Consider the following 18,123-nt stretch of genomic DNA (forward strand, 5'->3'; position numbering starts at 1 on the left):
GAAACAAAGTGCTGTACATAAATCAAACATAAAATAGATCAACAAAGGTAATTTGAAAACAATAAAGTTAACACAATACAATAACGTACAATAAACTTTAAGTACGCAAAGCAAAGCTCAATCTCAAACTGTCAAAAAAGCGAAAGAATACAAATTGTTTTTGAGGTACCTTTTAAAAATGGATAGTGGGTGTTTGTCTGATGTGCACTTGCCCTCCAAGGTCCTGAGGAAGAACCACTTTTGCGGCACTTCCTCTAATCTATTTAAATGGACTTTCATGCTGTTTCAGTGAACAGCACCACGCTATGTGATAGATGTTGCACACGCGACATCCATTGCAGCCTGGTTGTCCTGGAAGGGTGATTTCCCCCCCATCTGTGATCCCTTCTTAAGGTTTCTTCTTTTCTCCCCAAATAGGATTTAGAGTTTTTTTTCTTGCCCAGTTGGGAAGTTTGGATCAGGGGATGTGATTGAGCTTTGTCAACTGTGGGTCTGTGAAGCCTATTGAGACTCTTGTGATTAAGGACTATCCAAATTAACTTGGCTTGACTAACTTGAGGTGAGTTGATCAAGGATTAATGAATAAAGGGCAACACTATTTCAGTGCAAACACGTTTATTGTTGAAGTGATAAGTTGCTAACAAACATCTACTACAAGCAATCTTCCCTTTCAACAACAACATTGCGGTGGCGCTCCTATATATCGGAGATTTGTGGCTTCAGAGGAAGCGTATTCCTGCTCCAAATTGGACTCCATCACATATCCTGGAATACATAAAAGGAAACAACATATGTTGGAAGAAACTGTATTTTGGTTTAATTAGAGGGCACATATTATGGAAATTATACTTTTTATTGTCTTGTTTCCAAATAGTTGTGTTCGGAATGCCTGTCCACAGATCAAGTGTGAAATGAAACTTTCATTTAAATGCATGGGGTGATCTGCCTAGATCTGTGAGCGAGCCCTTCTGCACTTCCACCCCACTGTTACCAAACAGTGGGGCTAATTAACATCATAAACACCCCCCAACAAGTTTCTCCACCAATGACATAAGGTGTAGGCCAGGCAAAGTTTCAGACCAAAAAAAATAAAATGTTGATGCCATGTCCCACACAACTAAATTAATTGACAAGGTTGCTTTGTGATGAAATGCTGCATGTGATAATGCAATGGGATCTCAGTGGACACTTATGTATGGGGGTTCAATTAGTGGTGACTTCGTGCAAAGATTTCTATTGAATGCACACAGAGTTAAAGTGGATACAAAAAGTCCCCACATCCCTGTTATAATGCCATTTTTTGTGATATTAAAAAAATGAAACCAAGATTAATAATTTCAAAACATTATTTATCCTCCAAAGCACGTGGGAAAATGTGTTTCGGTCAAATGAAACCATGGTTGAAATTTTTGGCCATAATTCAAAAAAGTATGTTAGCACAGAGGTGGTAGCTGCCTTTGGCTGTTTTTATTCAGCTAATATTGGGGCCTTAGATGAGGTGGAAGGAATTATGAACAGCTCAAAATAGCAGTCAGTGTTCATACCAAATCTTCAGGCTTCTGCTAGAAAGCACAAAAAAATGTCAGGTAAAAAGACAACTAGAACATCAGAACTTGATGTGGGGTTAATCAGAGACAAATGGTGCCCGTGTGTGCTGACTCCCATCTGACATGAGCTTAAACGTGATTAGTTAATTCTGAACAGATTTATCACAGTTATAAGAGGGTGTGCACACTTGTACAACCACATTGTATCGTCTTTACCTGTCTCCACTCTGGACTCCCATGGGAATGCAGTAGTTCAACTCCAGTCTGGCAATGTTGCCCAAACGCAACACAATGCCAAGTCCATACGACCAGCGGATGCACTCTGCTAGTTTCTTCAAATGCGCTTGAGGGCCCTCCCCTAAACATAAGACACGCAATGCGTCTGATCATTATCATCATTACAGGTCTATTTCGCTTTCATATGCTTCTCTTTGTTGCCGTGAATACTGGTCCAACTCTGAATTGGAGAACCAAATTTCCCATAGGAAATAATGGAAATAGAACAATAATCCCTTCTGGAGTGAAACTGTTGCTATGGTACAACCTTTATTAACCATATAGGCAATGTTTTAAGTGACATATTAGCATTCTTCATGGTCATATGTGTGTAAAAATAAGCTCAAATGTTTAATGACAAAAGGGTAATGCAAAGACTAATCGCATCACGGATGTCTAATGTTTTGTGATTCTTAGTTATGCAAGTATAAAAAGAAGTTAACCATTGTTAATAGTAAAATGTTAAAAAAAAGCCAATGACAAACGCATAATTCAAAAGAGCTATTCGCTCAACAAATACACCTCATGTTTCATTTTTTTTAACATTGTAACTTGTGTAAGTGCAAAAACAAGTTAATAGTAATACCTGTATGCCATTAATAGCAAAACGTAGTCTTGACTTTCATGATGAAAGCTTCGTATAAAGAAGAGTCTAGGTGAAGATATATGTTGTTTTTTTTTACTTCTTTGGGTTCTTATTTGTCATAAAAGTGTAAAAAGAAATTGACCAGCGTTAACAGTAAAGCGTAAAAACAGCACTTATTTTAAAGGCATACTGCAAAGGCAAGTTAAATTGCAAATGTGCCTCATGCAACTATTTTTTATACTTTCCTAGCTTCTTGATGGTCATACAAGTGTAAAAAAAAAAAACAGTAAAACAAAACCGGTTGACCATAAATTTGAAAACAAGCGACACCGCACACAGTGAGGCTAGAGTCTTACTGCTTCAAATGCGAGTCAGTGTAGTTCACTGACTTCTACATCTTCCTGTGTATATTCTAAGCCACAAAAAGCCCAAGAAAAATAAAAACACGGAAGGAGTGCATGCTTAGATAACAATTCTGTATTGTTGTGCTACTTTCGAGGCATATTGTGGTTGAATCCGAAGCTCAGGGATGTTAGAGTTTGGAGGTACTTTTTAGGCGCTAACCTACCATAGTTGAGGTTACAAAGATTCCCGGCATTGAGGAAGAAATGCGTTCGGAAGAGGTCACCGAAGCCTCCCTTGCCTGGCCGGAAGGGCAGCGGAGTGTAGAGGTGAAGGCCTCCTGCCCAGTAGGCTTCTCCTCCCAGGTAATCGCCTGTCATACCAGCAAAAAACAATTCACTTACAATTAAAATATACAAAACTAAGAATCAAAGCCATCAGTGTAGCCAACAATCTCACCTTCACTCTGTGGGCCCATGCTGTACATGCTGAAACCACGAACACTGGTGGGACCGCCCAGATAGAACCTGGGGGGCACGACACAGAAAATTATGACGATACAGTCTGACTGTAGTGAACTCCCGTTTATCATGGGAGAGACATTTCAGACCCATCCACAATAGGTGAAAATTCACAACATAGAGAAACCATTTACATTTTTTTAAACAGTTTTACCCCTCCCACAGACTTCAAACACATTAATGTATTAAAACACAATTAAGCTTACTGAAACACACATTGTAAATAGATTTGAACACACAAAAATAACTAATTCAGAGAATAAAATATATTGAAAATAATGTACATACTATAATGTCAGTATACATGCATGTGCCTTTAAGAGGCAAGGCGAAAAAACTGGAGGCATTCTAATGTCAGTGTACATCCATGTGCCTTTAAGAGGTAGGGCCTGGTGGGGTGCTGTGTGATGTTGGCGAGCCTGCGTGTGAGTGTCTGGGCGTGAGCTGTGGCTGACAGGAGCTCCCAGGTGAGTGTGGTCATTGTCTTTATGTTTTAGAGTTCTCTTGGTTTTCACGAAACGGCTGAAAAAAGCATCGGCGACAGTGACTCTACTTTAACTGTTCATCTGAGGTTTTATTAGGGCCTGAGGAACAGGTGAAGCCCCTCATGGAATCACTGTTTATTTAAATTCTTTGGATGAATGAGTCACCTTTTTTCTCAACACACTTGAAAACACTTTTTTTTTTTTTTTTTTTTTTTATGCAATCCTGGTGAAAACGTACTATATGTAATTTAGGGGTCCTGAACACTATTCCCCCCAAAGTAGCACAAACTGGAAAGTTGGAAAAAATTAGCCCATCGCCAGTTCCCCCAATCAACCGTAAATTCGGTTGACATCTCTATCGTAACCATGCAGTAAAAAGTCTCAAGGACCCTATGATGAAATTGAATAGCTATTTGGCCTTCCTGCTCAGGGATTTGCCCAAATTAGCCCCAACTATCAGGTATCTTCGACAGAAGCGCTATAAATAATTAATTAATAAGTTAATTAACTAATTTATTTTTGTGTGTGTGTGTGTGTGTGTGCGCGTGCGCGCGCCCCTGCTTTTTGAAGTTTCTATCTATCCTGGGCGTAGCATGGTGTCATAGTTTGATGGTCATGTTGACGATTCCCCATGAAAAAGGGAGTGCAAAGGTTTCCAATTATTTTAGATAGAAAAAGAAAATAGGTAAGTAGGTACCTGTCTGCTATGCTTGTTGGCTTGTCACCAATAGGCAGCAGCAAACCGCCCCACAAGGAGGCAGACAGAACCTAGAAGAAAAAAAAAATCTGAGGTATTGGTAAAGAAAATATTAATAAAAACTGTGATCAATTGATATTTTTACAGGATATCCTGCGTTAAAACACTATTTTACCAAATAATCTGTGCTCCTACTACTCAATTTATTCATGCATTACTGTTCAGTTTAAACAGCAAAAATAATAAAAACGAGTAATACTCACAGAGTCCCAGAAGAGGCTTTTATTGAGCTGGATCTCAAAGTCCTCCTTCAGGAAACTGGCATCTCCACCCGTGTAACCGGCGAGCTCCTGCACATCACATTAGAACACAAAATATTCCATGAATTAATTCCTTGATGTACTTCTAGAGTCATGCCTGATGAAGTAGTCGGCAACCGACCTGATGGATTTTCAACAGGCCGCCTTTCCTGGGCAGGATGGAGGAGTTTCTGGTGTCAATGACCATGGCGTGCTGGGGGCAAAGAACCACGTCATCAACCTTGCGGGGGTATTACCGCCACCAAGGAGGTTATGTCATCATTAGAGTGGAAGTGTTAATTTGTTTGTTTGTGCAACTTTAGTTTTGACACAGACGCATGGATTTCCATTACATTTTGGGGAGAAGTGACACTTACGGCGGCATTAAAATGATTATCAACGTCAAAAGTAGGTCAAACTCTTAAAATCTGTGAAAAAAATGAAAAGAAATGCTTTGTGTATGCGTGTGTGATCAGGGTCAAAAGCAGTAAATGGAAGTTCCATCAAGATCTGATCCAAATTCCATATTTACAAGCAAGTGAAATTTAACATGTAAACTTCCCATTCAACATTCTTTTGGATATTAAGCTTTCAGCAGCGGCTACATATTTGTTTTAAAAGTTTATAGATCATTGATTTAATAAATTATGTATGTAATATTGTATTCTAATCTCTTGAGATGGCAATGTTTTTGGGTTAGCTGTTAGCTATACTCATCAAAATCATAAAAAAATAAAATCATGAACTCTATGTGTAGTATAAAAGAATGTGAGTTTCGCTTTTTTAATTTTAACAACTGAAATAACTTCAGTTCTTGAGCTTATTATTGGAATACAATTATTTTGTTGAACAAAGTTTATGGTACAACACCTTGTGGTTGTTTACGACTGTGCATTCCTTGTTTGTTTAAGACAACAACGGTGTCAGGTGTTAACACGGACTCAAGGACAAAATACCGCAAGTGACGACTTGAGAGAATGTCCACTCTCTTTTCGGACAGCAAAGGAGGCGGTGCGAGCCAGACATCCCAAATCTCTCCACACGCCTTCCCATTTCAAGGTTTGGTTGGTCTTCCACACAGGGAACTGAGCGTGAACGGACAGCACACAGTAAAATGATTTTCACAATGAGAATGACTATCACACTAATGTTTGCGCTCATTTACGTTCAGCTCGGCGGAGACGCCTCGATCCGTCTCCCTCAGCGAACTCCAGGGAAACTGACCGGTTACTTTGTAGGCGTTGAGTGTGATGCTGAACAGTGGAAAAACAAAGAGCTGGAAAGTCACTTCATGGCACAAAATTCTTCTCCTATTCCACAGCCAATAAAACAGAAAAATAACAGCTGTAGTGTATATCAATTGGAGAATCCTGATGTAAGCGTCGTCTAATTATCACCATTAATAAGACATAGTATGGCAAAAAGTGTGAGAATTTGCAGTAATCCATCCATTTTCTATAGCTTGGGCTCATGAAGGTCATGGGTGAGTGGTTGTCTATCCCACTTTGTGCGAGAGGTAGAGTACACCCTGGACTGGTTGTCAGCCAATCGCAAGGCACATACAGACAAACAAGCATTCACACTCGCATTTTCACACACATGGACAATTTACAGCAATGGTTCTCAAACTACCAAGTACCACCTCAAAAAATACAAACGTACTTAAATATTATTCAGTTCGGCTTCTCCTCGCGGGCGTGCTGGAGCCTATCCCAGCTATCATCGGGCAGGTGGCGGGGTACACCCTGAACTGCTTGCCAACCAATCACAAGGGACATAGAAACAAACAACCATTCGCACTCACATTCACAGCTATGGGCAATTTAGAGTCTTCAATCAACCTACCATGCATGTTTTTGGGCTGTGGGAGGAAACCGGAGTACCCGGAGAAAACCCAAGCTGGCTCTACTGACGTGGAAAGTCACCTCTCTGGCAGGGAAGGAACCCGAGCTGGTGTGCGAGGTCGAGGCTCTCCACCACACACAGCTTGGTCTCTGGTACCAGTCCTCTCGAGAGGGGTTGGACTCTCTTCCACTCTGGAGTTGCCCATGGTGAGAGGCGCCGAGCAGGTGTGGGTATACTTATTGCCCCCCCACCTCGGCGCCTTTACATTGGGGTTCACCCCAGTGGACGAGAGGGTAGCCTCCCTCTGCCTTCGGGTGGGGGTACGGGTCCTGACTGACAGCAGTTCAGAGTAGCCCCCCTTTTTGGAGTCCTTGAAGGGGGTGCTGGAGAGTGCTCCTGCTGGGGACTCCATCGTACTGCTGGGGGACTTCAATGCTCACGTGGGCAATGACAGTGAGACCTGGAGTGGCGTGAACCTGAGTGGTGTTCTGTTATTGGACTTCTGTGTTCACCACGGATTGTCCATAACGAACACCATGTTCAAGCATAAGGGTGTCCACACGTACACTTGGCCACACGACACCCTAGATCGCCGTTCAATGATAGACTTTGTGGTCGTGTCATCGGACTTGCAGCCGCATGTCTTGGGACACTCGGGTGAAGAGAGAGGCGGAGCAGTCAACTGATAACCACCTGGTGGTGAGTTGGCTCCGATGGTGGGGGAAGATGCCTGTCCGACGTAGCAGGCCCAAACGTATTGTGAGGGTCTGCTGGGAACGTCTGGCAGAATCCCGTCAGAAGGAGTTTCAACTCGCACCTCAGGCAGAACTTCACCCACGTCTCGAGGGATAAGATAAATGGATGGAAGGATTAATTACTGTAAAAACAATTAATTAATCAATAAATTAATTACTATAAAAACACCAACAGCATTTGATTTTGCTTCATCTTGATCTAGAGCACCTAGGAGAGGCAATTTATATGTTGTTGGAAGTTACACTGATATTCCCATTTCCATTATGCCGTTTCAAATGAGTTTAACATCCATCCATTTTCTGAGCCGCTTCTCCTCATTAGGGTCGCGGGCGTGCTGGAGCCTATCCCAGCTATCATCGGGCAAGGAGGCGGGGTACACCCTAAACTGGTTGTCAGCCAATCGCAGGGCACATACAAACAAACAACCGTTCACACTCACATTCACACCTACGGGCAATTTAGAGTTGTCAATTAACCTACTATGCATGTTTTTGGGATGTGGGAGGAAACCGGAGTGCCCGGAGAAAACCCACGCAGGCACGGGGAGAACATGCAAACTCCACAGAGGTGGGGCCGGGGATTGAACCCTGCTCCTCAGAACTCTGACCAGTCGGCCACCGTGAGTTTAACATATTGATAAAATTGTATCTCTAGCATTGACATGTGTCATGATTATTTGCTAAAAACAATAAAGTTTATCAGTTTGAACTTTAAATATATTGTATTTGTAGTGTATTCAATTAAATATAGGTTGAACATGATTTGCAAATCATTGTATTCTGTTTCTATTTATGTTTAACACAATGTCCCAACTTCAGTGGAATTGGGGTTGTAATAATGTTTGTCATCTATCTATGCCAGCAACATATTGGGAAAGGGAGAATGGCAGAAGGTATAATTAACGTGTGTATCCAGGTTTGCCACACATATAACAGAATAACAGCTTTGTGTTCAACTAAACAGGCCCAGATTTGCACTGAGCAAGTAAATTTGGGAGAAAATTAAGAAAAGATCCTCATTATTTCAGTATATATACTAAAAGTATATCGAGCGCTGGGCAGTGAGAAAATGTCCCATAGCAAAATATCCAAACACAAATACATGTACTGTTACACTCCTAATTGTGTACGCACGACTAGAAAAAGAACTGTGAGAGGTCATCAAAATTTCTGACTCTTACTTGCGTTCAAAGTTCCCTACTTGAGGTTTGAAAAAGGAAAGGCCATAGGAAGTCTCTTTGGTGCCGTACGAGAATTGAAAGGTTACCTTCTCGGCCCGGCCAAAAACATTGGGCAACTTCATTCCCAGCACCTGCCGTGAAACATTATTGTACCATCGTTTAGTAGCGACAACTAAAATGGAACTGTCCATCAATTTGAGCACTCACCATGCTTCCTTCATTGTTCCCGACCATAGTGTTGTAACTGCCTGTCATCCGTCTCAGCTCAATGACCTCGAATGTCACGTCGAGGCCGTTGGGAAGAGCGTCATCACCTTAAATATACAGTAAGAGATGGCAAAACTACTCACACACGATGTAAAGGTAATTGTGGCAAAATGGCTCTGGAAAAAAAATTGAAGTAATAATTCAACTGCTGTACAGAGTAAAAGTAAATAAGGCCAGACTGAAACTCCTTTTAAGATCAATTAAAATCATATTTATTTATTTATTTATTATTATTTTTAGGCTTTACACGATCAGGAGTTTCGGGGCCGATCACCATCAGTGAGTTTTAAAAAAATGATAACCGATCACAAGATAGAGCAATGTGTCTATTTAAATGACTTAATTTCCTGTATATATCGTTGTGTACTGTATACTGGGTACCTTCAAAGGTATTCATTCTCAAGTCCAGTGATTCCAAACCAGTGTGCCGTGGCACATTAGTCTGCTATGAGCAATCTTCAGGTGTGCCGTGGGAAATTATAACATTTTACTTAACTGCTCAGAAAATTATTCATTTACAAGAAATAATGTATCTTTGTTCCTCTATTTATGCAAGTGAGGGCTAGTGACAGACAGAACAAATAAATGCTCTTCTATTAGATGTCAGGAAGTACATACAGTAATTACTGTGTATCTACTTTTGGTGGCATTTTTGTTTGTTGGTGTGCCGTGAGATTTTCCAATTGCAAAATATGTGCCTTCGCTCCATAAAGTTTGGAAATTACTGCTCTAGTCAGGTCATGTATTCTAATCAGTCAGGTCAAACCAACATTACATGACGGAAATAATGGGAGACAACTTACTATCATTGAATTACTTTATTGTAATTAAATTACAACCCCAATTCCAATGAAGTTGGGACATTATGTTAAACATAAATAGAAACAGAATACAATGATTTGCAAATCATGTTCAACCTACATTTCATTGAATACACTACAAAGACAAGATATTTAATGTTCAAACTGATCAACTTCATTGTTTTTAGCAAATAATCGTTAACTTGGAATTTTATGGCTCCAACACGTTCCAAAAAAGCTGGGACACGGTCATGTTTACCACTGTGTTACATCACCTTTTCTTTTAACAACATTCAATAAACGTTTGGGAACTGAGGACACTAATTGTTGAAGCTTTGTAGGTGGAATTCTTTCCCATGCTTTCTCGATGTTCTTCAGCTGTTCAACAGTCCGGGGTCTCCGTTGTCGTATTTTACGCTTCATAATGCGCCACACATTTTCAACGGGATACAGGTCTGGACTGCAGGCAGGCCAGTCTCGTACCTGCACTCTATTACTACGAAGCCACACTGTTGTAACACGTGCAGAGTGTAGTTTGGCATTGTCTTGCTGAAATAAGCAGGGGCGTCCATGAAAAAGACGTTGCTTGGATGGCAGCATATGTTTCTCCAAAACCTGTATGTACCTTTCAGCATTAACGGTGCATTCACAGATGTGTAAGTTACCCATTCCATTGGCACTAACACAGCCCCATACCATCACAGATGCTGGTATCACAGAGAAGCCGGTGGCGTTTCTGGGTGTTGTTGATAAATGGCTTTTGCTTTGCATAGTAGAGTTTCAAGTTGCACTTACGGATGTAGCGCCAAACTGTATTTACTGAAATTGGTTTTCTGAAGTGTTCCTGAGCCCATGTGGTGATATCCTTACACGGTGATGTTGGTTTTTGATGCAGTGCCGCCTGAGGCATCGAAGGTCACGGGCTCTCCAGATTCTCTGAACCGTTTGATGATATTATGGACCGTAGATGATGAAATCCCTAAATTCCTTCCAATTGTACGTGGAGGAACATTGTCCTTAAACTGTTCGACTATTTTCTCATGCACTTGTTCACAAAGAGGTGAACCTTGCCCCATCTTTGCTTGTGAATGACTGAGCAATTCACGGAAGCTCCTTTTATATCCAATCATGGCACCCACCTGTTCCCAATTAGCCTGTTCACCTGCAGGATGTTCCAAACAGTCAACTTTCGCTGTCTTTTTTGCCACCTGTCCCAGCTTTTTTGGAACGTGTTGCAGCCATAAAATTCTAAGTTAATGATTATTTGCTAAAAACAATAAAGTTTATCAGTTTTAACATTAAATATCTTGTCTTTGTATTGTATTTATTGAAATATAGGTTGAACATTATTTGCAAATCATTGCATTCTGTTTGTATTTATGTTTAACACAATGTCCCAACTTCATTGGAATTGGGGTTGTACTTAACAAGCACCAAAACTTTAGGCACGATTTGACATAACGCTGGGATGTTTACACACAACCGTTAGTGCTAGTACTAGCTTGCCAGGCTACAGAACATTTTCTTGCCTGCTTGCCAGCAGTATCGTATTAAAAGTACGCGAACATACCTCAAGCAATCCTTAAATGAAGGTAATTAACATTGAACAGTTGGCCTGTGCATTCAAAAGTTTATAGAAGGACAAATTATATTTACCTGGAAGGTTATAGAGCGTTTTACTTTCATCCATAATTTTTCATCTAAAAGCTGAGTATCCATAACGTTTTTTGAGTTGTGTATAATATCTCTATTATGGTTGATGTACCTCTGGAGGTGTCAATAACAACTTCGACTTTACGGAAGATTCCGAGACGGAGCAGCTTCTGCCTGGCTTCGTGAGATCGTTTCATCACCTGTAACAACAACAACACAGCGAGGAGCAGCGTGGAATCAGTCATGGGCCCAGAGTTTCACTTTGTGGTGTATAATTTACAGTACATACATCGATTAAATTCCTTGCGCGGAAAACATCTGAGATTTCATAAGACAGCAGGTCCTCCTTGGTCCTCCCGAGTCCATCGATGTGCACCCTTTGGACTATCACCTTTGGATATTAAAGAAACATGAGCAAAAAGAATTTCACAAAGAAATCTTGTAACGTGCCAGGAAACTACATGGACCTTACATCCTTGTTTTCCAGAATTTCCTGCTTGGGTTCCTGCTCAATTTCAGGAGGCTCAATGTCGTCAGCGTGAACTCCCAGCTCAGGACCCTGCATGGGCAGAGGTTCCAGGCTCTGCAACACCACATTATACAAAGACAAACAACCATTAGAGACACACTGTTTGTTTTAGAGCACTGGTTCTCAAACTTTTTACACCAAGTACCACCATAATGACCAACAGTTGAAGGCCCAAGTGTACATAAAAAACGATGCATTGGTTTTAATCTTAAGTAGTATATTTATTATTGTAAGCCACTGTGACATTATGCGCAGTAACTTTGGACATTAACACTGCTCTTAAATATAGGGAAAGAAAAAAACTGTCCTTATTTAATGATTCAAAATGTATTGTACATAAAGGTTTAATAAAATTGTACTTGAATGTTTAAAAACAGTTCTTTAAGATTAAATGCAAATGTATTGTACTGTACTTAAACGTTAAATACAACGAAATGCACTGAAGGAAAATGTACTGTACATGGAAAGTTAAAAGTGTATTCTAATGGAGTAAAAAAAGTTCAAACTGGCTGTATGCATTGCGACAGGCTTTATTCTAATTGAATGGTATTGATGGAATTGCATGTTTTAAATGTACATTTTTATTTGTTTTTAATTCAGTGAATCTTTCGTGTACCACGAGAAAGACCACGTAAACCACTAGTGGTACTAATACCACACTTTTGGAAACCACTGCTGTAGATATTGCGTATGAGTGATGAAAGGCGGACACTGAGATTAAATGCTGTGGAATTAACTAAACTGTTGAAATGTGAAGTTGAAGTTGGAACGGTTTCAATCGGTCAAGAAATGTGGAAGTAAATATCAGTTCATTTTGTAATGGAAAATGTGGTCCAGAGGACAGGGACCGGCCAGACTGCGAATAGCAGAAATCCGCGGATAACTGACGCACATTATAATTGCACTGAGAAAAACTACTTTTTTTCAAACCCAAAAAAGTGCCCCCCCCCCCCCCCCCAAAATAAATAAATCAGTGGTGTGTACAACATTTAAACATGAAATACAATCAGACATATTAGAATGAAGCTTGTAGCTATGCAACAGCTTATTTAAACTTTTTTTGTAAATCCAACAATCCTTTTTTTCTTTTACCTTTCATGTAAATTTTTTACTTAAAGTACAGTATTTTTTTAAGTACAGTTCGGTTATACTTAACGTAAGTAGAGTAAATGTGCTTTTCAGAACTAAAACCTCAGCCTAACTATTTTAAAACTATTTTAATGATGGCCATTTTGGTGGTACTTTGGGAACTAAATACTGTATTTTTTGGAACCACTGTGCTAAATAGTTCCGTAGCTGAATATTTAGACGTTGAATAGTTTGACAAATGTTCAAGTTATAGAAGGACAAATAATGGGGAGAATAATTCTAAAAATATGTTTTGGGTGTGTGCAAAATAGCATGTTCTTTACGCAACTAAAATGCCAGTAACAAAGTGTTAAATGACTGAACTGAGAATTATTTTTCACGCAGTATTATCACATCTCATTGCACAATGCGGGGGTACCTCATAAAGTGTCCAGTGATTGTACTGTACAGTACACCCGCGTTATGTCAGTTTTTTCCATTCCCAGATCCCCCAAAAATGTGATGAACAGTAAAAGGAATCACAGTGTCATGAAGACAGCAAGCTGACAAGCAAAGCAGAAATGTCAGCATTGTGGGATTAATGTATAAAATGCACAACGGAGAGAATGCGATAAAGGTGGTTTAAAATATACATATACATATATATATATATGTGTATGCATAGTTGGTTCGATAATAAATGCGGAGTTCTGGCCACCACCAATGCGTCGTTGTGAAGGGTGGACGCTGTCACCCCGGGCCTTTCTTTTCTCCTTAGCAGCCGCACACGCTGAGAGGTCAAACGGCGAAAGCAACACGTTCCTGTCGCTTTTTCTTACCCTGGCGTGGACGGTGCCCATGCTGATCTCCACGCGACTGCGACCCGGTGAAAAGCGCGGACACACAGTAAAAACCGCACAAAGCAAACACCCAAGACTAAGCGGAGACAGCAGAAATGCAAGCTTCGACCAAGGAGGCGGCCATGTCACTTCCGGAACTCGGCTTGGCCACGCCCACCGGCAGGCGGCCATTGGTCGTGGGAAAACAAAAAAAACCACCAAAAGTGAAATTACAAATATATTGCAAAATAAATATCAAAAATATAATACAATAAATATAAAAAACTAAATAAAATGCATTTATAATAATAATATATAATCAAGAAATAAATAAATAAAATGCTGTAAATATACAAAAAAGCAAATGTTTCTTTTTATCCCTAATGTGTTTAAAAAATAAATGCCTTTGTTTTAATGATAAATATGAATCACTGTGGTAAAATAAATCAGAATGTATTTATTTGCACGAGTGTTGATACATACCGCAATTCCATAAATATACTGTAAATCATCCCATTGTACTAGTGTACACATTTATATTCTGTATAATCCATCTTCTTTCTGCGACAAAAATTGCATCTCGAGCAGATGTTATAAAGTCTTATCAGTCTGTTTCAAACCAGAAAATGGAACCCCATTACAAAAATTCATAACAATACAAATATAACTACATTTAAAAAGCACATCACTCCAAAATGCCTACTTTGGATGACAACATAAAGTTGCACATAAAATATTATGGACATAGTATCAGTAAACATTCAAGTTTAAGGTTGTTTGTATGTCGCTGAGCATTTCTCCAGGCTTACCATCCTACAACAATAAGAGAACAAGAGATTGTATTGTTAACATGTTGAATTTGAAAATAAAATATTCTAACACCCTCTCTTACCCTTCTGTTATGAAAGTATCATAGGATATTTTGTCATCGTTTACACCGTCAGGACACTCGTTGATGTCTTTCATGCCCAATGAGATGAGCGCTGTGGTGGGGAAAAAAAAGGCTCATTTATCATAACAGAATGGAAAAATACTTTTTTTTTTTTTTTTTTTGTCAAGAGATGTGACGCCCACTCACCCTGTTTGTATTGTCCAAATGTGACATATCTTTCATTGGCTGGGTCCACTATTCCAAAGGCTGCGTCCAGATTGGAATGGCTGAGCAGACTGGGCGCTTTTTGGCCACGATCTCGAGCTTGTTTTAGCTGTTCCAGTTTTTCGATGAGAAACTCTTTCGGATCATCTGAATGAAAAAGACAAGTTAGTTACAGTTAAGATGCAGGACAATTTAAAAGAAAAACAAAGACAGACTCATGGATAAAACATTTAAGAACTAAAGTAAAAAAATATATATAAATATCGATTGATATGTGAGGTTTACTAAAAGGATCAATTGAATCAGAGAATAAATCAAAAACAAGTTATGAGAATCCATTTTTTTTAAAAACTAGAAAAAGGTTGAGCAGTGATTCCCGACCACTGAGTCGGAAATTATCCAATGGAACTTTGCTGGTCCGAAAAGTATTATTTATGTATCTGTATTCATCTATCGACGCCAGCGATGTATAGTGACAGGCAGAACAATGAAATGCTCCTTCACCCAGCTGTGCCGTATTATACATCAGAATAATAACTTTGTATTCAACGAAACACACGCAAACTTCACACTAAACTAAGACGAGATCATCACTGCTAATATGTATATTATTAAGTATTATAATTCATATATATACCTTTTGTAACATTTTAGTTTTGTGCCGTGTGATTTTTGTCACGTAAAGTATGTGCATTGGCGCACTAAAGGTTGGGAAGCAATGCACTAAACTACTGATTTAAAATAATGGTATTTAAAATCATATAATTTATATTATGAAAAGCGGGACACCAAGAGGAAAAACATTTACATTTATATAAATAAATAAAACTTCATACTTATGTTGTACATTTAATATAGGCCTTTATACGTTCTGCGAACATAGAAAAGTCAATGAAACTAAATGTCCTAAACTATGACTAAACAGTTCAGACTTAATCAAAATAGTCTATATATGACTCAGAACGGCTTATATTGGACCAGAAATAAACAATTGGCGGCACTTGCTAGCGAACATGCTAACAAGCGGCTACGTTTTACCGCAACAAAAGAAAAAGCTCCCCAAAACAGTTCCTTGTAATACACACACACACACACACAAAAGCCTAACCGGGTCTATAAAAGAAGAGCATGCTGGTGAGGTTTTTCATCAGGTCGAAGATTTTGTGTTTTTCCAGGTAAGCGGCGGCTTCTTTCTCTCGCTCGGTCGTTATTTTGACTTCCATCTTTTTTGTTGATGTCGGTTGCTAAGATACGACATCGCCTCACTTTAAAAAAAAAAAGGGGGTTGGGCTCTGTTCCTTTATTGCCCATATATACTTTTGCAAAGAAGTCAAAACAACAATGAAAAAGGTTTCTTCTGATCATAAAGAAATGTTGGACAAACTCGAACAAAATAAATACTTCTGTATTTTTGATTTTCTTACATTTTGAACATCCATCCGTGAGATTGGAACCTTAAACCTTAGAAATTTGAGGCAGATGTGCCGCACCTTTTTGAAATCATGATTTTGATTCAATACAATGGAGCTGTAGAAGTCGAACGTCCCCAGGAATCTTTTTCGGGGAAAATACGCTTCTAAAGTCATCCATCATGTCAACCTCTTACACTTGCATGTGAACTGCGTGGTGGGGCATATCTGCGTCGCAAATCGCCTTTGCGTTAAGCCTTCTTTACCTGTCATTCTTTGCCACTTATATTTACATCTTACTAACAGTGTTCTTTTGACACTTGTGTGACAGTCAAAAATTCTAAAACGCTGTGTTTGCCTTTAAAGTTACTTTTGCAGCAGGGGTGTCCAAATGTTTTCCTCCAGAAATGGAAGGACACAAGGGCCATTGACATTCCTCACCTTTATTTGACACCCTAAAACCAATCCATTAGAGTAGGTAAAGATACGCAAAGTAATTACATATTTAAAAATCAGCTAGGTGATGCATCTGTCCTCAAAATTAACAAATCACATTCATACTCATGTGAAATGGGAGTCAAACACACCTGCCCCCATTTAAAGTGCCTCTGATTAATACCAAGTTCAGCTGTTCTTGTAGGCTGTTTCTGACATTTTGACAGGCTTTGTTTCATTGAAAACAAACACTGAAAAGTCAATTTCATGTCCCAACTGTGTTGTTTTCCTCAGAGCATGTTGCAGCCAATGACTTCTATATGCCATAAGAGTCCACTGAGCTGAGGATATTTCCAAGATATATTATTTCCATATTAGTCCAGCTTTGGTGTTGCTTCCGTCTGCTGCTGTGCGGCTGCTTCTCCGAGTTTGAAGCCAAATAATTCTGTCTGAAGCTCGCCAGGGTTTGGAGGGACCTCTGGTATACTCTGATGGAGGAGGAACAATATACACATTTTCAGAACTGCCTGATTTCATCAAGACAAGACATATGACCTGTGAAGTATGCTACAAGTCTTTATCCTTGGGGTATTTTGACAAAAGTATTTTACAGAAAACTGGGAACCGTTTAAACCGTGGAAACAATTAATAATACGTCTCCTTTTATTTAGCCCTCTCACCAGATCAGGTAAGTAGTACTGGTGGACCGCCTGTGCCCCTGCAAACATCGCTAATATGCTGGCTCCGTACATCCTCAGGTAGCGAGTCCACGACACCCCAGCAGGCATTTTTGCAAAACTTCAGCGTGGAACAACATATGCACCTGGAGACTGTGAACGAAAACAAACAAACATGTCATAAATGCCAACACTGCACATGGCTGAGCTGAAAAGCTATCTGGCCGCAACACTCGTTTTAGGACAGAGGCCCCTAACAGAGTAACCGCTCCAAATTGTATACTTTAAATACGTACCTTGTCGGATTATTCCACCAATACACACGTAAACACATAGTTTAAAACTAATTCCCAAGCACCGGTCATTTGGGACACGAACAGGTCACCTTATGTAGCCAGTAAATCGTCACCCGGACGACCCACTCTGTTTTAATTTTAAAATACTGCGAACGCAACGTCAAAGTTTACCGTAGCTCAAAATATGATCAAATGTAAATACAACGCCGTGAGTTTGCGTTTTTAAACGTTAGTCTTTCATATTCCCGAGCCAGGCTAAATTGGGCAGACCATTTCCTACGCAGAGGTGAACCCAAATTTGACCTCTTTGATTGACTTCTTCTTCGGCGAAGAGGTCACACTACGGCGCTAGTAGATCGTAACTATAAGTATAATCACCCACTCTGTTTGTATTTATAAATACTGCTGACGCAACGTTAAAAGATTACCATGAGTCCAAATATTGTCGAATGTAATTATATAACATGACTGTAAGTGGCAAAACTTTAACTTTTCGGCATTTACTTTGACAAAGACGATG

At 39.6% G+C, this 18,123-nt stretch overlaps 3 protein-coding genes across 4 annotated transcripts; all 3 read right to left on the bottom strand.

Moving 5' to 3' along the window:
- Positions 1 to 598: 598 nt before the first annotated feature.
- samm50 (SAMM50 sorting and assembly machinery component) lies at positions 599 to 13,830 on the bottom strand. The gene is made up of 15 exons (XM_061678298.1): positions 13,691 to 13,830; positions 11,727 to 11,837; positions 11,544 to 11,645; positions 11,367 to 11,454; positions 8,742 to 8,848; positions 8,535 to 8,665; positions 5,919 to 6,006; positions 5,710 to 5,838; positions 4,896 to 4,967; positions 4,718 to 4,804; positions 4,455 to 4,525; positions 3,211 to 3,278; positions 2,978 to 3,124; positions 1,764 to 1,905; positions 599 to 765 (listed from the first exon to the last, which is right to left on the bottom strand). Exons 1-15 carry the CDS (start codon positions 13,709 to 13,711, stop codon positions 720 to 722), a joined length of 1,410 nt encoding a protein of 469 aa, XP_061534282.1. The 5' UTR covers positions 13,712 to 13,830; the 3' UTR covers positions 599 to 719.
- A 297-nt stretch (positions 13,831 to 14,127) lies between these two features.
- Positions 14,128 to 16,079, bottom strand: si:dkey-42p14.3 (EF-hand calcium-binding domain-containing protein 10). Its single transcript, XM_061677322.1, has 4 exons — positions 15,895 to 16,079; positions 14,769 to 14,933; positions 14,583 to 14,673; positions 14,128 to 14,503 (listed from the first exon to the last, which is right to left on the bottom strand). Exons 1-4 carry the CDS (start codon positions 16,007 to 16,009, stop codon positions 14,458 to 14,460), a joined length of 417 nt encoding a protein of 138 aa, XP_061533306.1. The 5' UTR covers positions 16,010 to 16,079; the 3' UTR covers positions 14,128 to 14,457.
- A 324-nt stretch (positions 16,080 to 16,403) lies between these two features.
- LOC133402827 (ubiquinol-cytochrome-c reductase complex assembly factor 6) lies at positions 16,404 to 17,919 on the bottom strand. Of its 2 annotated transcripts, XM_061677000.1 has the most exons (3): positions 17,604 to 17,919; positions 17,311 to 17,460; positions 16,406 to 17,118 (listed from the first exon to the last, which is right to left on the bottom strand). In XM_061677000.1, the coding sequence occupies exons 2-3, from the start codon at positions 17,416 to 17,418 to the stop codon at positions 17,005 to 17,007; spliced, it is 222 nt and encodes a 73-aa protein (XP_061532984.1). In that variant the 5' UTR covers positions 17,419 to 17,460; positions 17,604 to 17,919; the 3' UTR covers positions 16,406 to 17,004. The 2 variants fall into 2 exon arrangements, with proteins under 2 accessions (XP_061532986.1, XP_061532984.1); XM_061677002.1 differs by having other exon boundaries at positions 16,404 to 17,118; positions 17,311 to 17,919.
- Between the last annotated feature and the right edge of the window lie 204 nt (positions 17,920 to 18,123).

The sequence above is a fragment of the Phycodurus eques genome, chromosome 5, assembly GCF_024500275.1.
Source record: "Phycodurus eques isolate BA_2022a chromosome 5, UOR_Pequ_1.1, whole genome shotgun sequence".
NCBI classification, from domain to species: domain Eukaryota; kingdom Metazoa; phylum Chordata; class Actinopteri; order Syngnathiformes; family Syngnathidae; genus Phycodurus; species Phycodurus eques.

Excerpts from the sequence above, each read along its gene's own strand:
- samm50 (XM_061678298.1), bottom strand. The coding sequence starts at position 13,711 with ATGGGCACCGTCCACGCCAGG. Across the intron at positions 11,646-11,726 it reads AAATTCTGGAAAACAAGGAT|GTGATAGTCCAAAGGGTGCA; the intron begins GTAAGGTCCATG and ends TAATATCCAAAG. Across the intron at positions 11,455-11,543 it reads GCGCAAGGAATTTAATCGAT|GTGATGAAACGATCTCACGA; the intron begins GTATGTACTGTA and ends TTGTTGTTACAG.
- si:dkey-42p14.3 (XM_061677322.1), bottom strand. The coding sequence starts at position 16,009 with ATGGAAGTCAAAATAACGACCGAGCGAGAGAAAGAAGCCGCCGCTTAC. Across the intron at positions 14,674-14,768 it reads ATTTGGACAATACAAACAGG|CGCTCATCTCATTGGGCATG; the intron begins GTGAGTGGGCGT and ends TCCCCACCACAG. Across the intron at positions 14,504-14,582 it reads GATACTTTCATAACAGAAGG|GATGGTAAGCCTGGAGAAAT; the intron begins GTAAGAGAGGGT and ends TTATTGTTGTAG.
- LOC133402827 (XM_061677002.1), bottom strand. The coding sequence starts at position 17,418 with ATGCCTGCTGGGGTGTCGTGGACTCGCTACCTGAGGATGTACGGAGCC. Across the intron at positions 17,119-17,310 it reads AGTACTACTTACCTGATCTG|AGTATACCAGAGGTCCCTCC; the intron begins GTGAGAGGGCTA and ends CTCCTCCATCAG.